Genomic DNA, 27,458 nt, shown 5'->3' on the forward strand with positions numbered 1-27,458 from the left:
GATAGCTTTGCCGCAAAGGCGAAGCAATGAACGCGACAGCAAGAAATCGGAAGGTCACGCGCCGAATGGCAAGCATGCAGATCGAAACATGCCCCGCCTTTCTCAAGCACAAATGACGCGCGTAACGTACTCACAGGTACAGATGGACGCGAATAAGCACCTCAGTTTTGTAGTGTGCACGTATCCTGAAGGAGTATGGTCACTAGCGTGGGTCCGGTTTTAGCGAGCTGCAGGGCACGCGTTAACCATCGCCGTGGCGAGAACACGGTACTGCTCAAGGTTGCAACACTTTATTGTCGGTGGCAACACCAAATGCAGTACAGCCCATTGCAAAGGCGCGGCGGGAAAGCAAATGGTCTTATCCACGCCACGGGCGAAAAGTGCTACACAGGGTGCTGCGAGCACGTCTCTGTGGTAAAAGTGATTGATGGAGACACCGGGGCCAAGGCCCGGTTGCTAGAGCGAGGGCAAAGGCGCTCGCACTGGCTTTGGAGAGATACGGGTCGGCGTAGCTGGGCCACGCACTAGGATACCATACCGCCCTTCGGCCGAGCATACGCAAAGGGGCAACAAAAGGTGAGCGTTCACCTCGGGCGCGAGGCGCCCTCAGCGAAGTCCCACGAGCCCCAAACAACGGGAGTCGACGGACGGAAAAGAAATGCGTGCTCACCGTAAGCTGTCCCGGAGGAATCTGACTCACTCCCCGACGCGCGCGTGTGCGCGAAACCTCTCGGGAGACCTCGCGCGCGGCGCCCCAGTCGACATCCACTACCGGGTGAGAGGGGTTAAACGTCACTCTTTGCTCTCCCAGCGCGGCCGACAGCGGAGGAGGAAAGTCATGTCGGGACGTGAGAACGGCAGAAAAGGCGGCAAAACCCACGCAAAGGCGGCAGGCTAGCCTCAATTCCCACAGTTGTTACTTCAATGTGTCTGAAAAGCACACCCTTTTCGCAAATGGAGTGTGTGCAACGATTGCAGTGACCTTTGTGCGCCTGGTAACTACAACAGAAACGTTCTAGTGAAGGCCCAACGCCAGCCAAGACGTACATGCACATTCTATGATCGCCGCTGCCCCGCCGCTGCTGCGATACTTGGATAATAGCATGCTGGCTGCCGCGGGGAGGCGTGACAGTCCACGGAGCTTGTGAATAGGTCCGTGACGTGGTTGCGTTGCGTTGCAATATATTTAATGTCATCAATTGACCCAGCTTTCAGTTTTTCTTCAGCTGCCGGTACCTGCAGGCGGTGACACGTATGCCAAACGCTTCCTTGACCGTGACGTTGTAGATGTCGGCCAGGCCGTAAAAGGAGACCGGTAGCAGCCTCTCGACGAGCAGGTACCGGACGAGGTCCAGCAGCCTGCCGCCATCTTGCTCCACCGCGAACGCCGAAAAGCCCCTCAAGTGTTCGGGGTTGGCCGTCGCGAGCTCGCTGTCGCTGTCGAAGTATCCTTCGACCGAGACGGCGTCATTGGCGATCTCCAGAAGCCTCTCGGTCGTCGTGAATGGCAGCAGGGTGTCGCGGACGTCGGCGAACCGCACGTACTTCATGCCACCGTTCCAGGGAGGAAGGGAGGCCAGCCGAGACTGCAGGCGTTTCAGGGAGCCGAATACAGTGGACGCCAGGTGGTGGAACCTGCGTCGCCAAGCAGCGATATCGCAGGTAGCGCTTTGTGTTAGGTCTTTGTGTGCTGTTCTCAGTGTTGAGCACAACTCCAACAAAGAAAAACAAAACAAAGCTATAGATGGAAAAGGGCTACAGGGCAGCGTGAACACTCACGCCATCGTCTGGTCGTTGATTACACTACTACCTTAGTTTTCTTGTACTCTGATTCGTGCTAACTGCCGCTCAGAAAGTCATGAAATATCAGCTCGTCCAAGCTTCTATGTCTCTGTCTTTGTGTCTTCCTTGCGCACTGTTTGTATTACCGTATAGAATAAGAAAAAGTTGAGAAAGTTGTGAGAACGTTGGAGAAATTTCGCAAGCAAAAATACTTCCTCTCGAAGACCATGCACCGCTGCTAATATGCCCAGAAAGGGGGGCCTACAGAAGGTGCTATTTTCCATTTTTGCCTTTGATCCAATATAAATCTCTATTTAGGTGGACGCACTTCACAGGCCCACCTCGTTTTTCAGGCATGATCAGGGTTGGGCGCGTGTACTGCCTAATCTACTCGGCGACAGCGTTAGCTAGCCGTAAATGAACGAGAAATAGGCCAAAAAAAATTCATATCTAACGAAAAAAGCTGGGTACGAAAACCGACTCGCTCTTATGCAGCAGAGACCAACTGGAATATTCTGGTAAAATTAGTGTCACGCTACCAACCACGTGGCTTCCCGTAGTGTTCATCATTCTAAATTGAGGCCCTATGTGTTCTTTATGGGCGGTGTTCAATTGTCCTGAAAAGCCAGAAGCTTTGTAGGGGGATACTGCGATCTTGCCGGAATGCTGCTGCAACTATAGAGGCAGCTCGGCGTGAGAAAACGTGGATGACCTTGCCATTTTATTTACAGAACCGGAACGCCAGAACTGCCAGGCGCGTTAAGAGCTGTCAGCATGAGCTGCGCGAGAGGCGCGGCACAAAAGCTAAAAATGATGATGGTGATGAATGGCAACAAAAATGACGCATTACTGCTATGAAATTCCGTTGCGTATAACCGGTAGTGATTTCCGATAGCTAGCCTTTTTTTGTCGTATTATACTATTCCACCAAGTTTTCATTCAGTTATGGAAAAGTGCTGTTGCTGCCGCCCTGAGAAAAGGCACCACATGCAGACCTCCTGGTCATGATCAGAAGCGACGTTTTGTCGAAAAGGTCACAGAACAGAGAAAAACATTATTCGCAACTGAGCTTCATAGGCTTTAGCACAGATACTACAGCTTTGTGGGATTTTCATGGCGATATATGTACGAGAATACCTCGTTATAACGAAAGCGGATACAGTAATTCCTAGTTATAACGAAATCACATCATTGAATATATTGTTTTATTGAAACTTCTTCCGCTCCCGACCGGAACACATTAAGCTGCATTACGCAAAGCACCCGAAGAGCTTCATCCGTTTTGAAGGAAGTGGCCAGTGCTGTTTAGTCAATGATAAATTTTTCCTAGTCCAAAGTAAGTGGACTTCATAAACACGCCGTCAATGTTAACAAAGTACTAATGCATTTTCGCGACCAATATTTACGACGAACTTGTGGCCTGAAGTTATACTTTTCTGACTAAATCACTAATTTCGAGCCGCACCACTTGATCAATAAAGCCCGCCATGGTGGCTTTTTTGCAGGCTTGACGAAGCTATGGTCTCCCAGAGGTTAGTTGTGCCACCTTTAGGATTGACAGCACGCACAATCTTCTATTTATGAGGCCATTACCCGCCTTCCTAGGTGGCAAATGCTACAGGAGACGCAAATTATCTTTTTTATTCAGCCCTAGAGATCGTTAGCACGTTGATAGTTTTTTTTGTCCACTTCTCTGCACGTTTGTTTTTAAGGCTGTAATTCTGCACGGCTTGGGGTGTGTCAAGTGTGCTATCGAGACGTCGTGCTCTTCACACGTTCTCTCCCACTGTGGTCATTCAGTGGTTACGAAGTTTGGTTACTCGACCGGCACGGGTTCGATCGCGCCGGCCGCGTTTCTATAGAAGTGAAACGGTGGAGGCTCGTGTACTGTGTGATATCAGTGTAGATTATTCAACCCCAGACCACGTCATTAACTCCCACCAACCAGACGAAGTGATGTGCGGGTATTCTTGTGAGTGGCGTCAAATTTTGTTTTCTTGTTGCCATGGGGCCCCCAAATGTGTCACCCACAACGGCCACCGACAGAGATTGTTAAAGCTCTGATGGCGTCGCTGGAGTCCTCATAAACAAAACCCACCACGATGGCCTTGTGGCTGAGGCTGCTGACCCGCAGGTCACGGGATCAAATGCCGGCCGTGGCGGCCACATTTACGATGGAGGCGAAAATAATTGAGGCCCGTGTGCTTAGATTTAGGTGCACGAAAAAAAAAACCCAGGAGGTGAAAATTTACGGAGCCTTCCACTACGGCATCTCTCATATTGATGTGGTGGTTTTGGGACGTTATACCTTTAGGTATACCATATTCAAGCCTGGCCTGGCCTGGCCTGGCCTGGCCTGCCTTGCCTTGCCTTGCCTTGCCTTGCCTTGCCTTGCCTTGCCTTGCCTTGCCTTGCCTTGCCTTGCCTTGCCTTGCCCTGCCCTGCCCTGCCCTGCCCTGCCTTGCCCTGCCTTGCCCTGCCCTGCCCTGCCCTGCCTTGCCTTGCCTTGCCTTGCCTTGCCTTGCCTTGCCTTGCCCTGCCCTGCCCTGCCCTGCCCTGCCCTGCCCTGCCCTGCCCTGCCCTGCCTGCCTGCCTGCCTGCCTGCCTGCCTGCCTGTCTGTCTGTTTTTCCACCGTTTACCGGTACCCTAAACGGCACCAAAGTAACCAAACGATACTCTAAACGGCCGACCCCATTCACAGCGCCCACCAATACTGCTCAAGACTCAGCGTTCATACTTGTGCGATTATCAATTAAAAATCAATTATTGCGCATATCTGAGTGACCATAACAGCACCTCATTATTCTGTATGTGTGTTTGTTTACTAGATAAGGCTTACATAAGTAATTCTAAGGACCGTAGCGTTTATCACGTGGCGTTCACCATGTAAGGCTTGCACGAAAAGGCGAGTGTATCCAACGCTTTGCTAAGATGACATGGTGGTGGCACCTACCCATCGCATTGCGTTCTACACGTTATCACCTCAGGGATGGGTGCGCACACCACGCACTTCGTTTTCCAGGATATCTACCAGATAGCGCTCATGTCTCACGTGTGACGTGACTTGATGCGTTCGTTCACCTCTGCTGCATGGTCGAAGCACTCTAACGCAGCGTCTCTGGAATACCATTCCCCGATTTTCTTGCACACAACATCAAATAAACGTTTTGTTCACCCTCTCCAGACGCAAGAGTACCGTCTTTCGACGACATTTGCAGTGTAACTTGGAGATATGGGGACAATGTTTTTTACTGAATAAAGTTCTGCTTCAGTGTTTACATAGTGTTTTCACTTTCTTGAAGTTGTAACGCAATTAAGGGGGCCCTGAGATAAAATTGAGCATGTACTTTTCAGTGGTTCTTTCGGTGCTGTGTGATGCGCCGATATTGTTGCGCAAGTGGCAACGCTAATATGGAAGGTGTTACAATTTTAATTCACAGGACAAACTACCTTGATTTCGGACTTCGGCGACATACATAGGCTATTTTTGTATAAAAATAGCAAAAACTGTGTTTATACTTTCTCAGAAAGAAATTCTTCCCGTTTCTAAACGATAAATTTTCAGAACAGCGAGCTTGAAACTTATCCCCGTATTCAGAAACGCTGCTTGACTTGAATTTGACTGGCCACCGACTTCAATGAAGCTCAAACGCTTTTCGAACGTGCTGTCTATAGGTGGGGCCAGGGCAGGTAGGTAGGTAATCAACTTTATTGATTCACGAAGGAATCATCTGAGGGGGGGGGTGTGGTTGGGGAAATGGAATCAGGATGACGACGAGATCTCGGGCCGCTCTAGGTGGCCGGACACTGCTGTGCTTCGGCGACCCTTCTGGCCCAGCTCACTGTCCGGAGCTGTAAACCCGGTTGCGAGCTGCGCAGAGCAGCCTCCCATCGCTCCTGGTGTTCTGACCCTTGCCACGGAGGCTTGGGTTTGTTTGGACAATTCAGAAATATGTGCTGGAAGTCGGCTCTGGTGCTAGGACATAAGTTGCAATGAGGCAAGGTTTCACCATGTGTAAAAAGAGAGAGAAGAAAGGGAGTCGTTACTGTGGCCGTTTGAAGTCTGCGCCACAAAGCCTGGTCACTTCTGGAGAGAGATTTATGTGGCGGGGGATACGTTAGGCGGGAATTTCGGTAAAATAGCGTGATATCGTGATAGCTGAGGAGTCGATCCCTGGCACTTCGAAGCGAAGGCAGGTCGCTGTGAGCCCGGTTGGCGAGTGCTCGGGCTTGGGTGTGAGCGGCCGTGTTGCCTGGGTGTCCACAGTGCGCAGAGACCCAGAGGAGGGTGATGAGGCGATCAGGCGGAAGAAATGATTCAAGAATTTTAGCAGCCGGAGAATGAATTCGGAAAGTGGCGAAATTACGAATTACAGTTTTTGAATCAGAAAAAATATACTCAGCGGAGGAGTGAACAATGGCTAAAGCAATTGCCGCCTCCTCTGCTTCCAGGGATTCTGTCGAATTTTGAAGGGACGCACTAGCGACCAGTTTTTGAAATCCATCTACGACGGCTACCGCGAAAGCTCGATGATCTACATATTCGGCCGTGTCTACATAGACTGCGGGAGAATTAGGAGGGAAGCGCTTCTGAAGGGACTTGGCTCTGGCTTCCAGTCGCGCCCGATTATGTTCTGGGTGAGTATTTTTGGGGAGTGGGGGAATTAATAGGTTGCTGCTAACAGTGACGGGGACTGCGTGCGTGGCCGTGGTGTGACCAGGAACGTTGATTCCAAGTCGGCGCAAGAGCACCGGTCCTGTTTCTGAGAGTGATAGTCTTTGATATTGGCTGAAAAGATGCGCCTCTACAAGCTCTCCCAGAGTGTTGTGCACCCCAAGTTGAAGTAGTTTATCCGTGGCTGTTGATTTAGGGAGATGGAGCGCAGTTTTATAGGCATTACGAATGAGTCTGTTAAGTTGCTCGGTCTCCGTAAGTGAGAGATAGAGGTAGGGGATAGAATAGGTAATTCTGCATAGGCAAAAGGCCTGTATGAGGCAGTGTGTGTCTGCTTCCCTCATGCCGCAATGACGATTGGATATGCGCTTAATAAGGGAAGTTGTATTTTGAACTGAGGTGCGGATTAACTTTATTGTGTCAGCGTTCGAGCCATTGTCGGAAATATTAAGGCCTAAAATATTGATTTTATTGACCCTGCGAATAGGGGTGTCATCAAGCATGACTTAAATGTGACATGTATCTCGCTTTTTAAAGTCAATTACTAAGAGTTCCGATTTAGCCGCCGAGCAGGTGAGCCCAATATTGTTGGCGTGTTTAACAACAATGTCAGCGGCCAACTGAAGCTTCGATTCGATTTCGCCGTGGTTGCCAGTATTGACCCAGATGGTGATGTCATCCGCGTACAAGGAGTGATTGATGGAAGAAAGTTTGGCAAGTTCCCGAGCTAGCGGTATGAGAGTAACGTTAAAAAAATTGCCCGCAGCTTCCCTCGGGGGAACACTGAGGAGGATGCGGAGCATATAATTGGTTAACGGGGTGTTAAAGTGCGACTTACTTGGGTCGATGGCTAAATTGGTTAACGTGGTTGTGAAATGGGATGTTAAATTGCGACTTACTTGGGTCGATGGCTAAATTGGTTAACGTGGTTGTAGGAGGGGGTGTTAAATGAGTGAACACGTACACACGTATGCGAAAGGGCGGCGCTGGTCGAAGGGACGTCGATCATTGTGTTTGTGGATTCGTTGGAATTCATTTCACCGCGACCTTGGACGTCGACGCGCCGTACAAACCAACCGACGAGCGGCAACTGAGCGAGCGAGCGCCGACCTTGAGTATATATACAGCGCGACGGCGCATGCACTGTCAGCTGTTGAATGTTCTCGAAGCGCGACGCCACATGCGCGTCCACTGGAGAATCAGGAGAATTGTAGATGTCGAACGCGGTGTGTAGAGGAGGAAGGGTGCACAGATGGTGGAGGAGTGAAGCGCGCGCGGTGTGTAGAGGAGGAAGGGATGCACAGATGGTGGAAGAGTGGGCGACGGCGCGACGGCGCATGCGCGCGCGTCAGCTGTCGAATGTTCGAGAAGCGGTGCGGACGGCGCGGACGGCGCGGACGGCGCACTACAAGGCGCGAGTATAATATGCTCCGCATCTAAAAGGAACGGGGACAAAACCAATCCCTGGGGCGTTCCCTTGCTACCTAGCATGAAGGGATCGGTTTTGAAAGTGCCCAACTGTAGGCAGACGGACCTATTGCTGAGAAAGGCAGAGACATACCTGTGCGTGCGAGAGCCTACGCTTAGTTCACTAAGAGATTGTAAAATCGAGGAGTGAGAAACATTATCAAAAGCATTAGTCAGGCCCAATGCAAGGATGGCTCTGGTGATGTGTGGAAAAGTAGAATTTAGCACGTCCTCCTTAAGCTGCAGCATGACATCCTGAGTGGAGAGTCCCGCTCGGAAGCCGCACATGGTGGAGGGAAACATTTTTTCTTGTTCCATGTAGCGATTAAGACGATTGAGAATTACATGCTCCATCAGTTTTCCTGTACATGAGGTAAGAGAGATCGGTCTCAAATTATCAAGGTCTAACGGCTTATTATGTTTGGGTATGAAAGTCACCTTAGCTGACTTCCATTCCTGGGGCAGCGTGCCCTGCTCCCATTGTTGATTCATGTAATCGGTAAGAGCTGCCACTGACTTGGAGTCTAAATTTCGGAGTGTTTTGTTAGTAATTCCATCTAGTCCTGGAGCAGACGTGGTGCGAAGTTTGCTTAGGGCAGCCCAAACTTCCGCCTCTGCAATTGGTGCATCCAAGTCTGCATTGGGAGCTCCATTGTAGGTAGATAACGATTCTCGCCTCGGGCCAGGGAAATACGTAGTTTTAAGAGCAGTTTCAACGTCTTGCCCTTGCTTTTCTACTTCGAACAAGAGTTTCGCAATTCGCTTATTACTTTCAGATCGCGAGGAGCATGGATCTAACATATGGTGAAGCAGGGACCAAGAGTTCTTCATATGTAGAGTACCGTCGAGCCGGTTACATATCTGGTTCCATTGCTGCGATGAAAGTTCGGCCGCGTGTTCAGTTACAAGCTGGAGTGTTTGTGACATTTTGCGTTTTAGTTTACGATTATATTTTTACTTGAGCCATCGTTTCTCCAAGCTCTGATAGGCCTCCCATAGGTGGAGTAGCCTGCTGTCTACTGGATCACGGATATGTGCTGCTGGGGCTACTTTTTTGCTAAGAGCTACATCCTGTTTAAGCTGAGACGCCCAGTCTTTGTAGTCTTGAATTTATTTTTTCGGGTTTCGGTGTCGGATTTCGCGAAATTTATCCCAGTCAACAATATGTTTTAAATAAAACTGTGGACGAAAATTGGCATGGGGCAGTGTAATTGTTAGGATGTAATGATCACTGCCGAGGTTGACCCCACTGTGTGTCCAGTTAGCTTGTCGCACATTTTTAGTGAAAGTAAGGTCAGGGGTGGTATCTCTGCTCACACTGTTGCCAATTCGTGTTGGTAGCATGCAGTCAGTGACTAGAGTGCACCTGTTTCGCTGAATGTATTGAAGAAGGCTGGTGCCCTTCCGAGTATTTCTCCTGTAACCCCAATACACGTGCGGGGCATTAAAGTCACCCGTTACAACTATGGGAGCAGAGTTTGCTATTTGAATGGCCCTATCGATTGCTTCAAAAACAGCAGTGAGGCCATCTCTAGGATGAGAATAAATATTCAAAATAAAATATGTGCCTTGTCCTGTACGACGTGGGAGAAGTTCAAGAAGAAGGCAGTCACTGTAAAGGTCGGAAAGATCATGCGCTATAAACGAGATATTCCTCTGTATATATGTGGTAGCTTATGGGGAGCTAGGATGCGAATGTACAGCCTGATAGCCGAGGAGTTTGCAAGCTTTTAAAGGCTCCTGTACAGAGATGACATCAGGGGCCCGTGTAGACCGCTGTATATAAAGTGAGAGGTTGTCTCGCTTGTTTCTTAATCCACGGCAATTCCATTACCATATGCAGAGTGAAGAGGGTGAAGATGAGGCAAGGGTGCAGGAGGGGGTTATGGCTGCGAAGGCGCTGGGGAGGGTTGAGATTGTGGGAGAGATTCGAGCCGAGCAACTAACACGTCTAGAATACTCTCTATCTTATTGAAGAGTTCAGCAATTTGCGTAAAGCCTAAATCAACCTTTTGTTTGAGTTCGCGGTGTTCTTTCCGAATTTTTTGACTGGTGCTTTTAAAATCGTCCTCCGATGACTCGGGTTGCTCTGTCCTTTTCTTTTTTGCTGGCTGTGGAGAGGAATCTATAATATCGGTCCCTGATTTTGCTGCCATATCAGGCTCTATGACAGAGGGGGAGATAGGCAGGGGTGGAGAAGACGCGGGTGGGGCAGCTGTAAGTGTATTTAAACGTTCCAGTACCAGAGCCAACTGTTGCTTTAACTCTTGATTCTCTCGCATTAGACGTTCGATAGTCTCCTGAGTTTTAGAATTTTCTTTAGCGTCAGAGAGCATACAACAGGAGCAGGAGGCTTGCTTTGCCCAGCTCACCTTTTTGGGTTTGGTGATGAAGTCGCGGCTTTGTGATGCACTTCGTCCAGGGCTTTTGCCTTTGCTGCCACGGTTTCGTCCAGGACTCCTGCTTCTGCTGCTACGGTTTCGTCCAGGACTCTTGCTTCTGTTGCTACGATTTCTATCGTCGATGCTTGGAAAAGACTCCTTCTCGAGCTGGAACTCGGGCTGCTCCTGCTGTTGCTCTTGTTGCGGCCTTTGTCGTGGCCGAGAGAGACGGCTGAAGCCACGCTGAAAGCGTTGCTTGCATGCCCTGTCACCCGTCTTGTGAGCGTCCCCACAGATGACGCACTGCGGGGTGCCGGGATAGTCCTCCGGGTGTTTCTGTCCGCAGCTTGAGCAAGTGAGGCGATTTGGCAAAGGACATACATCTCGTCGGTGGCCAACTTGTCTGCAGTTAAGGCACGCTTCCACCTTCGGTCGAAAGTTGAAAACGGCGTAGAGGATGCCAAACATATTGACTGACGGAGGAAGCTCCTCAGCCATGAAGTGAATGAGCACTGAGCGTGAGGTACGCCCCATGTCCCTTGCTTGGACTAGTGGTAGAAGGGGATTCGCCCGACGTAATTCTTGAAGCAACTCCTGAGGTGATTCACCATTCCAAGCGCGTTACATGATCCCTGCCCGTGCCCCGTACGGGGGAGCTATGTACGCGTGAAATCCCAGTTTTTTACCACGTAGCGTGAGTTCTCGTATTTTTGCATAGTTCGCAACTCGGTAGGCGCAAGATGTGGACACGGTGAAAATATTCTTGGCCAGATTGGTGCACACAAGATCTTCGTCGGCAACCACAGAGTGCAGTCCGCTTTTGGCGACTACAGCCGCTCGTAACTCTACGTCGTTGTATTGGGCCAGATCTACGCCCGCACTCGGACGAAAGACAATCTTAAAGTCATCGACTGGCAACCGTGGCAGTCGTTTTAAGCGAGGACGCGCCCACAGCTGTGTTGTCGAGCTTTGAGGAAACGCTGGGCGGTGATTCCGTTTTTCGTGCTGGCGTTTCGGCAGCTGACGCCGCTTTACTTGACTGCGTTCCTTCAGTTTCTTTTGACTGTTGCCGAGGTGAGCGTTGTCGGGCATTCAGGACTACACTCCATTCTTCTGGGTTGAGTTCTGTGGCAGGTAAATCCGTGCCACTCACCATGTATGCCATTGCGTTGCCGAATGAACTTGTGCGCGCGCGTCGAAGCGCGAGCCCGACGCCGGTGCCGGTGGCGTTAGGGCTAACGAGGCGGCGTTCCCCCGCTCAGCAAGAGTTGATGTTTGCAAAGCTCCTCAAGAACAAAGAGGTTTGAGGCACTCACCAGCAGCGTCGGCAACTTGCTGAAGTTCAAGAGAGACCACTGTTGGCACCAAAAAAGCAGTCTTGGTTCAACAAAAACTTCGTAGAATACGGAGCCCATGCGAGGCACACCAGCCTTGCCTGGCCCCCTAGCGGACTCCTCCGGGGCCAGGGCAGCGCAAACGTACAGACGCGTTTCAAATGCGCTGCATTGAAGGCGGTTTCAAGTCATGTTGAAGTCAAGGAGGGTTTCTAAATACGGAGGTTAGTCTGCGAACGAGGCTATGGTACGTCAGCAACTAAAGGTAGAACCGCAGGGCGCGTTTTTAGTGAACCAAAATTGTGACAAGCGGTGGACGCCGGCGTTTCTGCAAAATGCGTCTTTCATGTAAGCCGAGTTGTGAACCCGCTCAAAGCATATGTATGCACCTTATACGTGTCCACTACGAACCACATACTACGCATGTGGTTCGTAGTAGCCATGCTCACGACGCCGTCAAAAAGAGCGGTAGCGAGGTATTGTGTGAAGGCCACCAATACGTGACATTTCTGAAATGTCTTTATGAGACGCGTGCTGTGATTGAAGCGGTTTTTGACGAGTGAGATGCGGGTGAAGATCGAGTGAAATGTGAAAGAGAACGTTTCTTGTCATCTGTTCGAGTTTCGAACTTTGAGGACTAATAACTTCACTTTTCGAGCACCCATTTCCATAATTCTCATTGCATTCGTCTCAGCAATCATTGCTAGGCGCGTTGCGGTGCTAAATAAGGCTGTCGCAAAGGTTTCGCAGGGCCCCTTTAAAAGCTCCATTGATCTACCTTTCCTTAAGTGGTCGCTTACATCAAAACACCGCTTATAACAACTTCTCGCCATTCAGCTGATTTCATTATAATGAGGGATCACATTATAGTGCGCGCATATAAAATTGTGATCGTGGTGTGCCAAGAATACGCGTTCCGGTTCTTTTCTAGATCGCTGCGTAGCCTATCCTTGAACGAGTTATTTCGGAAATATTTTAAGTTATAGGTTTTTCGAAAAAATAGAAAGTAAAATAACGCGTCATGTACACAAAGGCCAACTTCACTTGCGACTATCTTCGCTTCATGTGTTGCCGTTGACGACAGCGATGCCACTGTTGCCGAAGAATAGAGTACGCACCTGCTAAATGTACCATTTTGAGCCACAGCCCGCAGCGAGTACTCGATGTTGTCGACGGTGCGTTCGACGGGCGCTACGGGCATGTGCAGGTCTAGCTGCAGTTCGAGCTTGTTGTGAGCCGTCTCTTTGAGGGAGCGAACCAACACGGCTCGCACCAGCACAGGCAGGTCGAAGCTCAGGGACATCCTCAGCATACCCTGCAGAAGAAGGGCGAGAGTGAGCTTGCGCTTCGAGTAGGGAACGAGTCTATGAGCACAAATTAACGAAGACACCAGCACAAAGAAGGACGCACAGAACAAACGCGCAGGTATAAACAGGATGAGCGGAAAAAATTGTGTCAGTTCGTATACAATTTTAGTTTTGCGTACGCAAGGCTGTACGTCCACAACGTGCTGCGTGCCACGTACGCTATGTTTAAGGCTGCCTCCTACAGCATTAGTTTACCCGGCGCAACATCTGAAACGTGTACTGCACCCGAGCGTCAACAGGCCTGCCTTTGAGTGTTGCTTTACGCCATCTCGTGGAGAAGCAAGAAGCTGTAATAGCCAATATTCATTGACGCAACGAAGTCAACGACATGAGACAAGGAATATTTTCCGAAAACGAGTGCTGGCTTGGAGTGTTGAGGCTAGGTCAATTGGCGACATGAGGGACAGAGACGGCGAAGTCGGTCGCTTACTGCCAATTTCACATTTATTGTTTGCTACAGCCATTTTATCAGACCACGAGAAAAAAAAGAACAAAACTGGGATTGCTAAACGCTCAATATTAAAAATGCTCCGATTGGCAGTGGTGTCTTCACGTGTAATTCTTCACGTGCCGTGATAGCTGATTTCACAATCACGAGGGTACCGTGTGCAGGAAAAAATCGCCAGATTTTCGTAGAACATGGACGTGCATCCGCAATCCACATGCACGCTAAACGCCTGACTAGAACAAACCTTTGCTTTCGAACACTTGGAATGCTTTTGCAGGGGATCATTCAGACATCTCCCGGTTAGATACATGTCGCAACCACAACAGTTCAAAGGGATCACACACATCACGCCCCGTACACAACCCACAAATCCATCGTGGTGCTTCGATTCAACATTGCGTTCCTGCTTGTTCGTAAACGACGTTGTCCTCTCGTCCAACGTTGTACTCCGGCTTAGCAGTGATCACGGTCCTCTGCACCTGTTCAGCTAAGTTCCAAATCCATCGGAATTCTCATGGACTTTGTACGCTGCCTTGACCACCGTATAGTGTTGTCGGTCGCAGTGATCTTGTCTGCTTTGGTCTCGGCAGTTCGAGATCTCACGAGAGCGGCCGCTAAGACACGCAGCGGCCGTAGCTGGCGCAATGTAAGCGCTGAGATCTAGCGTGCGCAAACGCACGGATCTCTGTTTGGTTCAGCGCATGCGCGTTTCCTATACGCTAGGCCGTAGCGCGCGCTAAACTAAATCTCTCTGGTACATCCTTGCGCTTGACCAGTGGGATTATTTTGCAAACGCGTCTGCTTGAACAAGAGACGTGACCTTCGTAAGCTTTGGGACTTACCCTTTGCAGGGAAAACACGAGACTTACAAACCGCCCCCACCAGGAGATAAACGCGTGTGCACGGGTGACCTGTTGAGATCTTTCTGTTAGGCTTAACCCATGCGCGTTTTTAACTTAAGGATGTAGCTGATATCCCTGTTAGGCTCACGTCGAACACGTTCCCTAATCCCGACACTTCGTGTCCTTGTTAGGCTCAACTCGAACGCATTCACGACACTTTACTGTTACCTCTACTAGGCTCTTGAGACTGTCCGGCTTCCGAGACTGTGAGGCATGGTCATGACGGTGTCGTGGATACCTTTGTTAAGGTCATTTACAACACGCTCTCAATGGCATACTAAATGCCCTTGTTAGGCTTACCTCGACGTTAGAACACGTTCTCGACAACGTATACTGGTTCTCAACGTTGCTGCGGATGTGTCCGTTAGGCTTAACCAAACGTGACTTCAATGTTGTGGCTGATGCTACTGTTAGGCTTACCTCGAACACGTTCTCTACGGTGTAGGTGACCTTCTTGGCTCTGAGGTACAGGCCCAGTTCCCAGAGGAGATCCCGAATGGCACGCAGGCCACCATCGTAACCGCTGCGGTACTCTTCGACGCAGACGCGAAACGCGGCCACCGTCACCTCGCCGGGCGTCTCCATGGACGAACTCAATTCGAGCCGGTTGAGCACGGAGTCCTGGTACTGGGTCACCCGGGTGCCCAGCACAGACAATAGGCTCGAGTAGCGCGGGTACAGGTCTTCGAAGTTGCCGCAGACATGACTGAGTGGCGGGTGAGAGATACGCGGCGAAAATTGCGCTAGTAAGTGCGGGAGTAACCAGGTTTGAGCTACAGATCGCGCACTCAAGGAACTCATTAGAAAAGAAAAATGTGACTTTCATATGAAAGCTATCCTATTGTCTTAAAGAAAAATGTGTGCTCGGCCTCAGTGCAAGATGCGGCTTCTTGAAACAGATCAGCTTGTAAAGCAAGCAGTTTTTTGAGACATTGAAATCCTACCAACTATGATAACGATATCGCACAGTACGTATAAATGCTCCACGACTTATATTATTCTAGACAACCGGTTGAGGCCTTCCCACCTGAAGAAGTCGTCGCAGGGGTCAGTGCCCGGGTCGACCGAGAGCGCCATCTCGCGTGCGTACTCGAAGCAGCGGGGCTCTCGGCACGGAGGCAGCTGGTCGCGCAGAATCATGGGAAGGGCTACCGTGAGCGCAGTGGCCGCCAGCGTGAGCGCGGTGCAGAAGCAGGGTAACTCGGTGAGATCCCCAAGAAACTCCGGTGGTGGCTGCGGCGGCTTCACGGTGCTGCTAACTTCTGTGTCGTCCACCTGTCGGGGTGCGACTGAGGGGACGGTGTCTGCGCACGCCAGGCATCAAGAGGCAGAGCCGAGGACATTAAGATAACCGAACAGAGGACAGCGGAAAACTAGTTATGAGGGTGTTGCTAATACATGGTGTTTAATGGTGCAGTGGACACTGTAGGCCAAAAAAACAACACCATTATTAATGATAGGAGGTTTACATTCATCAGTGATAGGCAATGATGAGATGTAAGATAGGTGTAAAGTGGCCATAAAAGACAAGCTCTACGTAAGCGTAATACACGTTCGTTTTGATCGGGGACCGGAGTGATCGGGTTGACGACACTCTTTCCCTCGCCGTTATCAACCACACGTCTTGACACTTCGCTTTATGGAGGTTTATCGATGCTCCCCTAATGCGAGGGGTGAGCGTCGTCATTGAGGGCGTCTTTGAAGTGAATCATGGATGCGCTCTTTGGTGCGTCGGTTTCGGTTTCGCCTGATATAGTAGCCAGATTTCACCAGTCCTCGGTGATGACCAGTGGCCGCCTTTCGAAAATTTCGAAGTCGTTATGGACTATTCGCAGTCGGTTATCGCACTCTATTGGCTATTTTATTTTCACTGGTTCAAAAGCTAATTGCTTTGAATTACATAATTACTGCAATAAATATGGCTTGTGTGCATCTTAAGATACCTTCTTCCACAGTAAAGGGAACGCAGAAGGTAACCCGCAGATGCTGCATTGCATTTCTGTAATATCTAAATAATATTGGACGCATAAAAGGCAAAAGTGCTTTTCTTTGAAAGAAACATTCCATCAGTGGCCTCCGTTGAGACGCCGTGCTTCGGTTGTGTGGGAATATAACATCAAAACTATGCACGTGCTTGAAAAAAAGAACGGTGGAGTTAGTGATATTTCATAGCACGTTCCTGGCCCATGACCACTGAGGGACGGAGTGGGAGACGTTGGCGGTGTGACGGAAAAAGCTTTTGTCTAATGACGTCCACGTGAGCGCATTAAAGCAGGATGTCAAGCCCAGTTAGCGGGCCACCTCATTTTTCTCGTATATTGAAGGTCAGTCGAGATTTTGAGTAATACGAAGTAACACCATGACAGCATAACAAAGCGAAGCTTTCCAATTCAAGTCTCCCTAATTAGTCGGTGAACGCCGAAAACACAGTTGCAGTTAGGCAACTTACGCAATAGACACAATGGAGCAATTGTGGAGCTTAAGCCACATGCAGTTTTTTGAACTGCCTTTAGAAGCATAATGCGCTGTTAAGCGACATTGAGAGCGGGGCTCATGGGATGTTGCGTACTTACACACTTCCCGTATTACCATCTCATTCTTTTAACATGACATTTTGATGTAACATTCTCTTGATGTAGTGGCTTAATCTGTAATTTGTTCTATGCTTTGGGAATAATGCCTAATATTCGTTTTCTTGTCTTATTTAGTTTAGTGCTGCATCAGGTTCATGTGGTGATGCTGATGTTTACTGTTAACTGCTCCAATTTTTCAATAAACCTTTACGGGAGGGTGGAGGAAGAAGAAGTGAATGGAAGACGCCCGTAGCTTCATTTCGCTCTCTTAATTCAGTTATTATATTGAGTTCAGGATCTTTTTACGGTGTGTACGGTGGGTGGACGGTCTCCAGAGTGGCAGCTAAACATCGGTGAGTCGGAGTTTCACTACGCATCGCGATCAGAATTGCCCCTTAGCGGGCCAGTGCCTCATACCTGGCAAAGCCCGGGTATGGGGGACAACGAGATGCCGCTAGCGCCAAGCCGAGCACCACTTATTCATCCCGCTCGACTTCAAGTTGCTGCAGGCTCAGCAACAATATCGACGTCCCATACAGAGAACAGCGAGGCCTCGCAGTGCAAGAAGAGGCGTACAGAGGAGGAAGAAGAGGTTGACAACGATGACGCTACATCGACGTATTCCCTTATTGACATGACACAGATGGATACAGAAGCACCCAAGGAAGACGAGGGAGCTTACACGGTGGTCACCCATCACAAGAACCGAGCTACGGGGATACCGGTGGTGTTCAGACCAATCGCTGCCGAGGACTCCTTCTGGAAGGTGAATCCCAATCACATAGCATCTGAGATAATCTCTGCTATCAATGAGAAAGTGACATCATCAAGAATCAACAGAGACGGAAGTTTTTGTGTTGGAGTACGGTCTTTGTACTCGGCAAACAAGTTGCTGCTGATAAAGAGTCTGGCTGGATTGCCTGTACATGTGATGATACCTCAGTCTTACATGAAGACCCTAGCAAAAATAAGAGATGTTCCACTCGAATACAGTGATTATGACCTACTGAAATATCTTAAAGATGCTGGAGTAATCTCAGTCACACGACAAAAGAGATGGGTAAGAAATGAAGATGGAAGTGCCACAATGCAGCCCTTACGTAATGTAATACTCCAGTTTAGACATGACATGCCATTGCCAAAAAGAGTTGCTCTCGGCTTTACGGTTCACACTGTCGAGGAATACATTGAGCCAGCGGTGAGGTGTTACAACTGCCAGAGATATGGGCATAAGGCTAAGACTTGCAGGGGAACCAAGAGATGCAAGGTATGTGCGGGTGCACATGATTACAAAGAATGCACCTCGAAGCGTCAACCCAAGTGTGCCAACTGTGCTGGACCACATCCGGCGTCGTTCTCAGGCTGCCCTCGAAACCGTTTGGCATCAGCGGCACAAAGAGAGAATTGTAAAAGGGTACCATAAGATACAAAGAGGTCCAGCACCTAATGCGGATATAGTCGAAGATGTTCCTGCGGCACAAAGAAATGCAAAACAGTGGCGCCACGACTCTTACTCGGAAGTATTGAAGCGCTCAGCACCAAAACATCGCGTTGGCAAAGAAGTCCGGGCCCAGGAACATGCTGAAGTGGAACTTTCTGCCGGGCCAGACACAGCCAAGGAGCCACTGACTACCAAAGGGAAGGGTCACAGCAGCTTGCTGAGGAAAAATTCTTCAAGAAATGCGATCTCGGCGGAGACAGCCGGGAACGAGCAAGTCATTTTGCCAATAATCTTTGCGGCTCTCAAGGCGATTCTACGATCCCTGCCACAAGCAGGTTCTTTACCAGAAGTGAAATTGCTGCTAGATGTTGAGCATCTTCTCTTGTCGTAATCATGGCTACCGGACTATCTAACTGGTACAAAAGAAGTGCAATATTCCAGTGGGACTGGAACGGTTTGCAGAATAAGAGTGGAGATTTTCGGAAATTCGTTGCTCAGCACGGGTTTCCAATTTTGTGTATTTCCGAAACAAGAGTATCCACTAACTTTCGTTTGTCCAATTATGTGGTGTACCAAGCAGAACGTCCTGCTGCAAAAAGCAGAGTGATATTGTGTGTGAGACGCGATATTCCGTCGACACTTGTGGCTACATCAAAAGCAGATGCGCCGGAATTCGTTAGATGCAAGGTGAAGTTTGGTAACGTTACTGTAACTGTAGTTAGTGTTTACGTGCACCCTCAAGCAAACGTTTCATACGCAGAGTTGGCTGCAGTGTGTATATCTGACCGTGATCCCTTAATTACATGTGGCGATTTTAACGCGCCCCATGAATTGTGGGGTAGTGAGCGTTGTAGTTTAAGGGGGTCTGCTATAGTAAATATATGCGAAGATTATGGTTACACTATACTAAATGATGGTTCTCCAACGTTTCTACGGGGGCATAACTACTGCAGCGTACTAGACATTACTGTGTGCTCCTCTGAATTAGCGGCTGGAGCAGACTGGACTGCAGACGCTGACACAAGAGGCAGTGACCACTTGCCAGTATTAATATATCACCCAAAGTTGAAGAAAACGAAAAATAACCGCACAACAAGAATTACAAATTGGGCAATCTTTCGAGAACTACAGAGACAAAATCTTGAACCTTGTTCTAACGCAGAAACTTATGCATCGAAGATAAAAAATGTTCTAACAAAAGCAACTCGTGCAGTACCCGTTCCAGATGGGTATTCGGGTGTTGACGCTGAGTATGAGAGGCTTCGGGAAATACTACGCCGATCTGAAAGAAGATATCGCAGGTCGGGCAATTTAGAAGATTTCAAGGTGGCACAGAATGTACATTCTGCAATGCGTAACCAACTGCAGAAGCTTTCAACCAAAAGGTGGCAAGATTTATGTGCCTCACTTTCTCCATTTACCTCGGCGCCTCAACTGTGGAACATGGTACGCGCCCTCCGACAGCCAGTAGTCCACTCGAGACCACTACAGGCTCTAGCGCTGTCTCGAGGAGTTAGCGAACGTGTGATTGCCGAAGAATTTTGCGATCTTATACTGAGAAATGGAGATACGGCCCAAACTAGTGAATATAAATCCTCAGCAGAATCAGCTTCGGCGGTTGTAACAAAGTTCTCTGCGATCAGTTCATCAGATCTGGATGACAGCTTCACACCAGAGGAACTCCAACATGTGCTGCCTTCAGTAAAACGAACAAGTTCACCAGGACCAGATGGAGTTACATACGCTGCTCTTGCTAACTTGTGCAAGAAAGGAAAATTACACCTGTTGGGCATCTATAATAAAAGTTGGCAAGAAGAAAAAGTTCCGGAAAGTTGGAAGATATCAAAAGTAGTACCGTTGCTAAAGCCAGGGAAGAGCCCTATGCAGTTGGACTCGTTTAGGCCGGTTAGTTTGACAAGTTGTTTTTCAAAAGTGATGGAAAAAAGGATCAATGAACGAATTTTATGGTGGCAAGACATGAAAAAACTACTACCAGAAAGCAGAGCCGGCTTCAGAAGAGGTAGATGCACAATGGACTGCATTCTGGATTTGGTCACAGATGTGGAAAACCAACGAACGCAAGGAAACATCACTGTCGCTGTATTCCTTGACGTCCACCGAGCATACGACACAGTGAGTCACGTTCACGTTCTGGAAGGGCTGGCGTTACAGAGATTCAAGGGCAAGATACTGCGTTGGATCGCTGACTTCCTGAAGCACCGGAAAATTTTTGTACTTACGCAGGAGGGCCCAACGTCAGAACATGTCGTCAACCAAGGAGTGCCACAGGGCAGCGTGCTAAGCCCTACTCTCTTTAATGCAGTCATGGCGCAGCTCCCGTATAATCTTCCACCTAACATCAGATGTTCAGTATTTGCTGATGATATAAGTATATGGACGTCTGGTTCATCGTTTTTGGATGTACAACAAACTCTACAAGAAGGATTGGATTATGTAGACCATTTTCTAAAAAAAAGAGGTATGACACTGAGTCTGGCTAAGACAGCCATACTTCCGTTTACATTAAAAAGACCTGGAAATTTCCAGATTATTCTGCAAAATCAGCCTATTCAAATGGTTAAAACTCATAAATTCTTGGGAGTAATTTTAGACCGGACACTAACATGGTCGCCTCATGTACAGTCCCTGGAACAAAAAGTGAATCAGGCCATTCGAATCCTCCGGCATCTCTGCGGGGCCAAATGGGGTGGTACTACAAAGTCATTATTAGCCCTACATGTTGCCTGGATACGCCCCATCGTAACTTACTCACTGCCTCTGCTGCACGGACTCCCAGCCTCCACCGAAAGGAGACTTCACTTGTTATTGGCAAGGAGCTTGAGGGTATGTCTGGGTTTACCACGGTCAACTTCCAGTGCTTTAGTGTATGCGGAGGCTCGAGAGCCACCTTTGGCAGTACTCCGAACTAAAGAAACATCTCGAAATTTATTTAGAATTTTCACGCAACATGAAAGTCATTTTTTAATTGGCGCACTAACGCAAAGGACGGCAACGAGACTACAGGATACTATATCATCATTTCAAGCAGTAGTACCAGGATTTAAACAATGGAAACCTTCAAAACCACCTTGGACGTTGCCACTTCTCAACGTGATCCGTGAAATAGACGGCATAGAGAAGAAAGCAGACATGGCACCTCTAGTAGCGGCACAGTTGGTACTTCATCAGCATCATGTAATGCATAATGAAAAAACGAAGATATATACAGACGGATCATGCACAGAAGAAGCGTCAGCCTGTGCGGTATTTATACCCGAAATTCAGAAAAAGATGATGTACAAATTATCGCACAAATCTTCATCGACGACAGCAGAATTGGTGGCTATCTTTGAAGCAGTTAAGCTTATTTGCGAGAATCCCGAGCCACGAAAATGGGTGATATGCACTGATAGCAAACCTGCTCTTCAGCTAATCAGAAATGTGAGATCACCTTACAAAAATGGTGAAATAGCACAATGTATCGCAGAAACTGTGGAATATGCCTCATCGCAGGGTCACAACATCGTATTCCAATGGATACCCAGCCACATTGGAATGAAGGGAAATGAAGATGCTGATAGTCTCGCGAAGAAAGCATTGAAGGAAGGACGGGATTGCACAATCCCTATGTCTGGGGCGGATATTCGACATTTTATATCGCAAGGAGCTGACCATTGTTCGATGGAGAAGTGGTTTGAGAGCCCTGAATCAAAGGAAACTATACTTTATGAAGTCGATCTACACAGAAAATTTTCCATAGCGACAGACCTCCCACGACACCTAGAGACATTGATCCACCGACTTAGATTGGAAGTAGCATACGCAACCAGCTTCCTGCACAAGATACATCGATCCAACTCACCGGAATGTCATTGTGGTCATGCAGAAGAAAATGTTCGCCATATTCTTTTGGAGTGCGTTAAATACGCGAATGAAAGAGAAAAATTAAAGAACAAATTAGCAAGTTTGGACAGACGGCCCCTCACAATAAAGAAACTACTTGGACCATGGCCTGAGATGCATCTCCAGAAAAAGGCAATAATCTTCCTGACAGACTTTTTAGTGGAGACCGGACTGGACAAGCGCCTATGATTGACAGCCAGAGATGGGTATTATGTAAAATGTGGTCATGTATATGACACTAGAGTAGTAAGGTGTGCGTGTTTATGACTGTGTGAACTGCGTGAAGAAAACTGTGTATTGGCATGTTATTTGAACTGGTTTCAGTGTCCTATTATGTGTTTTTTTTTCTTTTCCGTATTGTTAATTTTTGGGTACCGTTCTGTATTATTATTTTATTTTTCGCTGCAGAACTTTGTGATATGGAGTAGCCGAGGCAGTAGACATCTCAACCTTTCCACAGCAAAACAGTTAAAACAGAACAGAACAGAATAAACCTTTACGTCGTGAACCGTTTGCTTAAGCCACTGCATATTACGGTCTTGCTCTATGCTTATTTTGTTGTCTAGTGTTTATTGTACCTTTTGTTTTCCTCATTAATTGCCTTCCTTCATGTAATGCCTTTTGTGTCATCAATGTATCTGCATAAACAAAGCCACTGCTCCTTACCTGCGCCGGCGCCGTCTGGCATGACTGTCTCGTTGCTGCTTCAGGAAAAGTACAGGTCTTGAAACGGAGGCTGTGCCGGCTGCTGCGCCAGTGGGGTCGAAGGAGACGCTGACTGTGGCCTCGATTGTTGCTCACCCACGCTGGACACACAGTGCAAACTTGTTAGTTGTGAGCTGGCACAGATGTGATCTTAGTTAACCGGTAAAGAGAAAATGTCTTGTTTGAAACGATAGGAATTAAAGAAATGTTAATGTCCTATCGTGCACAAAAGACACATTGAAGTGTGAAAAGACACAAGCAAGTGACTGTCACTTTTTTCTGCGTCTACGTATCTTGCGAGACACATATAGTCGCCAAATTGTGCTGCGAAGGGCATTGGGGAGAAACACATATAAAATAAGTTTAAAAAAGTCATTCGCATATTCTCACGAGGAGAACACGAGTAAATGCGTCGCAGATTGAGGGGGGTATTGAGGAAATGCTGCGTCATTTGGTATGGTATGGGAACGCTGAATGGACATTTCGTGTTTATTATTCTTATTTACTTAACGAAGGAGAAGCATTGCCTTCAACGAGTGATGGGACGCTGATGTTTGGTTGTGCCGCACTACTGCCTGAAAGTACTGTTGCTTCCATCGCATCTACTTGAGTCAAGCAAAGCGTTGCAAGTGAAAACCAAGACGCCATTGACAGAATTCCTTGCGCGCGATAGCGCGAGTAGTGTGTTTTTACTAGCAGGTGCTGCCTGTGTTGCCTTGAGAGGAGAGAGAGAGAGGGGGGGAGGGACAGGTGGCACGAGGCCACATAAGACGCGAGGCGCGAGCACGCGCAGTGGGGCTGTAGACGACACCGCCGAGGCCGGATTCACGAGTAGGTGCGACTATAACATGCTCCGCATTTATAAGAACACTGCTTCATTCCGAAGGCGGCATAACTAAAGATCTGTAACTCCTACATGCGGTGAAGGTAATAGTTTAATGGCTGTGTATCCAAGTAGCTTGCGGAAGCACGACGTTTAGGTGGTGTAACTGCGCATGCGCGCAGTCCCAGGCTCATACTGGGTCGCCGAAGCCGTGTGTACGCACTGCAAAAACTTCGCTACCAACGCTGACCTCCTGGCCAAGATAAGCTGTCTATAGCAGGTCACACTACCGATGACGATAGCCACGTTACTCTCATGGCAAGCAAAGCCGAGGCTGGCCAGATCAATCTGGCCATTTGATCCACCTCAGCACGAAGACGCTATATCAGAACGTAACAGCCTGAATGGATCGACCGACAGCAATGATTCCACCTACAGCGAATCAGCACAGTGCAAGGATGAACGGTAGATCAGAATCAATTTATTTCTCGTACCAAGTTATAAACAAATTATGAACAATCTCTCCGAAGGCAACCCAGATGGGATGCGAAGCAGTGGCAGTGCGCACAGCGTTGATCTGGTTGAAACGGGCGTGGACGCGGGTGCTGGAAGAACGGTTGGTACCGAAATTGTTGTAGTGTTTAATCGAGTAAACGTTTATTTGAAACGCAAACAAAACACATGGGAGGCGGGACGCGTTGAAGACGCTTGCGCTCGGCTTCCTTGGCTCACGTCTCGTCGGTGCTACCCACGCGCCGTCTGTATTCTCGAACGTGATCGGTGTCAGTGGCTCGCACCTCGTCGGTGTTCGCTGGTCTACCACTGCAGACGCTTGCGTTCGGCTTCCCTGGATCGCATCTCATCGGTGTTGACGTCGCCATTCGCAAACGCCATCGGCTTCGCTAACCCTCGCAACGCTGGCGACAGCCGGGAAAGGTACGCGCCCACTAGCGGGAAGCATGCCGCGACGGCGTCCCTCCCTTCGGCGCGATCGCGCGGCAAGCAGCGGCGCACTGTGCGCATTGCTGGTGCCGCGAGATTCTCGAGGCGCGCGCAGGGCGCGCATCTGCTGGCTCGCGGCTTCTTCTAGCCGACTGACGGAGGGAGGTGGCGTGGGTGAGATGATGCCCACGTGAGGAGTGGGCTCGAGTGTTGCGAGCGGTGGAGAGGGTGATGCAAGAAAAAGCTAGGGATAGAGACGTCACCACGCACTGCAAGGAGGGCGTGGGCTACTGCGCACCGCTCCAACACCTGCGGCGAGGAGAGTGGCACGGACGAAGGGACAGCGTTACACAGACTAATCAAAGAACTGATTCGCATTTAAAAAGAACAATCCATATGTGACAAGACTATGGTGCTACCACCCCCTGCACGCTCGTGTAACGTTCGTGGCGCTAGCATTTGGGTACGCGCCACTATAAGGTACATCTGCTTACGTGGCTAACTCCACGCTTTCCCAAGCTTCTGGAACCTTGAGTGCCTGCGTACCCAGGCATAAAAATGACAGATAGGTTCCGGAGATGATTTAGCGTCGTGTCACATGTCACCAATTCTGCAGCCCAGTAAGCTGCGGCTGACTCAGTCATGTGGGCAAACGTCATGATAAATGGCCATGCACTAACATTACTGATCCCAGCTGCACTATATAAACATATATGGCAGCTGAGTGCACAAGACAATCGCCGCGCAGAAAAATGTCCTTGTGATTGCGACCTTACTAATGTCAATGTGATTTACAATGTGGAACTCTACACGGACGGCTTCGGGCTACCATGGATGAAGCTCATTCCAATAGTGCGACGCATATAAAGGTGACGCACGCATTACTTTACGTAAAATTAAGCGGAAGAAGCTAGCGAAGCTAAATAGAACATTGAAAAAGGCAATGAAAAGGATAAGAAAAGCTCCGGAGGTTCCAGTGGGAGTAGAATTGCGCGTCAATATGACATAGTGAATCAGTTATTTTATGAGTTATAACCATCATGGACGTGCGCAGGGTTCCCATTCAAGGAGGGGATGGGGAGGTTCAGTGCAGCGCCCCTCTTTTTGCTAAATATTTGAGCCCCTCCTAAATAAACAGAAGTAAAAGAAGCTGCCCCCCCCCCTCCCCGAGAACACATATTATAGCGATACAAATGCTGAGGTGGCTTACCACATAAATCATATCGCACTTGCGAATATGGAGAGTGGTATTGTGTAAAAAACATGGCCATGGGAGTGTCCGAGCTCCACGCAGACCTTTTAGAAACAGTGACGAAAAGCTCTGTCTGCACTACTTCAGAGCTCGTTCGTAATATGCACAAATACACAATTATTTCGAGCTCATTACTGAACTGAGCTGTTTGATGCATCACGAAGTGGGACAAACAGCAGCAACGTTGCTGGAACGAATATGTATGCAACTTGTATACAATGCCGTGTACACTGTTTTTACACTCAGTGATAAGGCTGCAGAATAGTATGCTTTAGGGCCGTATGATCTGACTGAAATATTTATTGTGATCCAGAAGCACGAGATGGAACAAAATTTTCCACAACAGTGCTTCGCGCCGCAGTGAGGACAAATTAAGAAAGCCGTGCGTCTTAGACGACGTTACCGACCTCTATTTTTCCAACTCAGGTGGTTGATGATTCAAATTATTTTTACAGCGAAAGCTGTTATGAGATCAAAACTCGAGTCACGCGTGGTGCCGTAGTTGTCCGCCGCCGGTGTCGGCGACCACATCACACGAAATTAGAAAAAAAAGCTAGTATTAATGACATAGTGGGGCTCAAACCCGGGTCCGCTGGGTGCCATCCCAGCATTCTACCGCCGAGACACGCCAGTGCTTGGGACTTGTTGGCAAACTTGCCTTAGGCAGGCTTGATGTCGGGAAAGGAATCGCGTTAATACATCCTATAAGGCGTTTTACAACAGTGAAAGAACAACCAGTCGTCGCACAATGTGAATAGCGTACGTAACGAGTGGGTCATCCAATGCTCCAACCCACTACAAAAGCTTGTTCTTAATTGTTCACCTAATAACTGTGGCGCATATGCACTTCAGGCATAATTACTCATCGTCGTCAGCCACTGCATGAACAATTGGCACAAAATTTCTCGCTATAGTTTAGCGGATACTACGCTTCTCGGAAAAATGACGAGAAATAGCATAGCGAATGTCCGCCTACTACCCACAAATCTTTATTATTATTGCCACAGTAGGTATCAAGTAAGTGTGCTTGCAGCAGTTACCCAATGAATGTTCAGAAAAGGCTCTGAAAGGCTCCTCTTCTAGCTTTCACTGACTGTGCTGCGCCTTCCACGCTGACCTGGCGTTTTTTGCTTATGAACGACAATAAATGACTACAGGCTAATGGTTAGCTAAGCGATCATGCGACAAGGCTTGGAGCACTAGCTATAGATCAGATCTGGCCCAGTGAAATTAAAAGCTGAAACAGAAGCTTCAATGTGATCGCGATGCTAGGCAAGCATAGGGAGCCTCGTTCGACACGGAGTAGTGGTGTAGGGCGCCTTACCTTTATTTGTGAGAAGCTGCGCGGTTCTTTGCAGACTGGTAGAACGACGGCTCGTTGACACCTTCGACCTCGGCTTTCGCTTCTTCTTTGCACGCGACGCACCGCAGACGCTCGTGATCGCTAGCTTTCTCGTGCATT

At 48.7% G+C, this 27,458-nt stretch overlaps 1 protein-coding gene across 1 annotated transcript; it reads right to left on the reverse strand.

The window, feature by feature from the left end:
• Positions 1–1,170: 1,170 nt before the first annotated feature.
• LOC142786488 (uncharacterized) lies at positions 1,171–27,458 on the reverse strand. Its single transcript, XM_075884198.1, has 4 exons — positions 27,321–27,458; positions 22,941–23,080; positions 12,759–12,955; positions 1,171–1,635 (listed from the first exon to the last, which is right to left on the reverse strand). Exons 3-4 carry the CDS (start codon positions 12,950–12,952, stop codon positions 1,212–1,214), a joined length of 618 nt encoding a protein of 205 aa, XP_075740313.1. The 5' UTR covers positions 12,953–12,955; positions 22,941–23,080; positions 27,321–27,458; the 3' UTR covers positions 1,171–1,211.

This window comes from Rhipicephalus microplus, unplaced genomic scaffold (assembly GCF_043290135.1).
Source record: "Rhipicephalus microplus isolate Deutch F79 unplaced genomic scaffold, USDA_Rmic scaffold_24, whole genome shotgun sequence".
In the NCBI taxonomy this organism is placed as follows: domain Eukaryota; kingdom Metazoa; phylum Arthropoda; class Arachnida; order Ixodida; family Ixodidae; genus Rhipicephalus; species Rhipicephalus microplus.

Bases quoted from the DNA above. Each gene is read 5' to 3' on its own strand.
- LOC142786488 (XM_075884198.1), bottom strand. From the start codon at position 12,952: ATGCTGAGGATGTCCCTGAGCTTCGACCTGCCTGTGCTGGTGCGAGCC. The intron at 1,636-12,758 runs GTGCGTACTCTA...TTGGCGACGCAG, and splicing joins CAAAATGGTACATTTAGCAG to GTTCCACCACCTGGCGTCCA.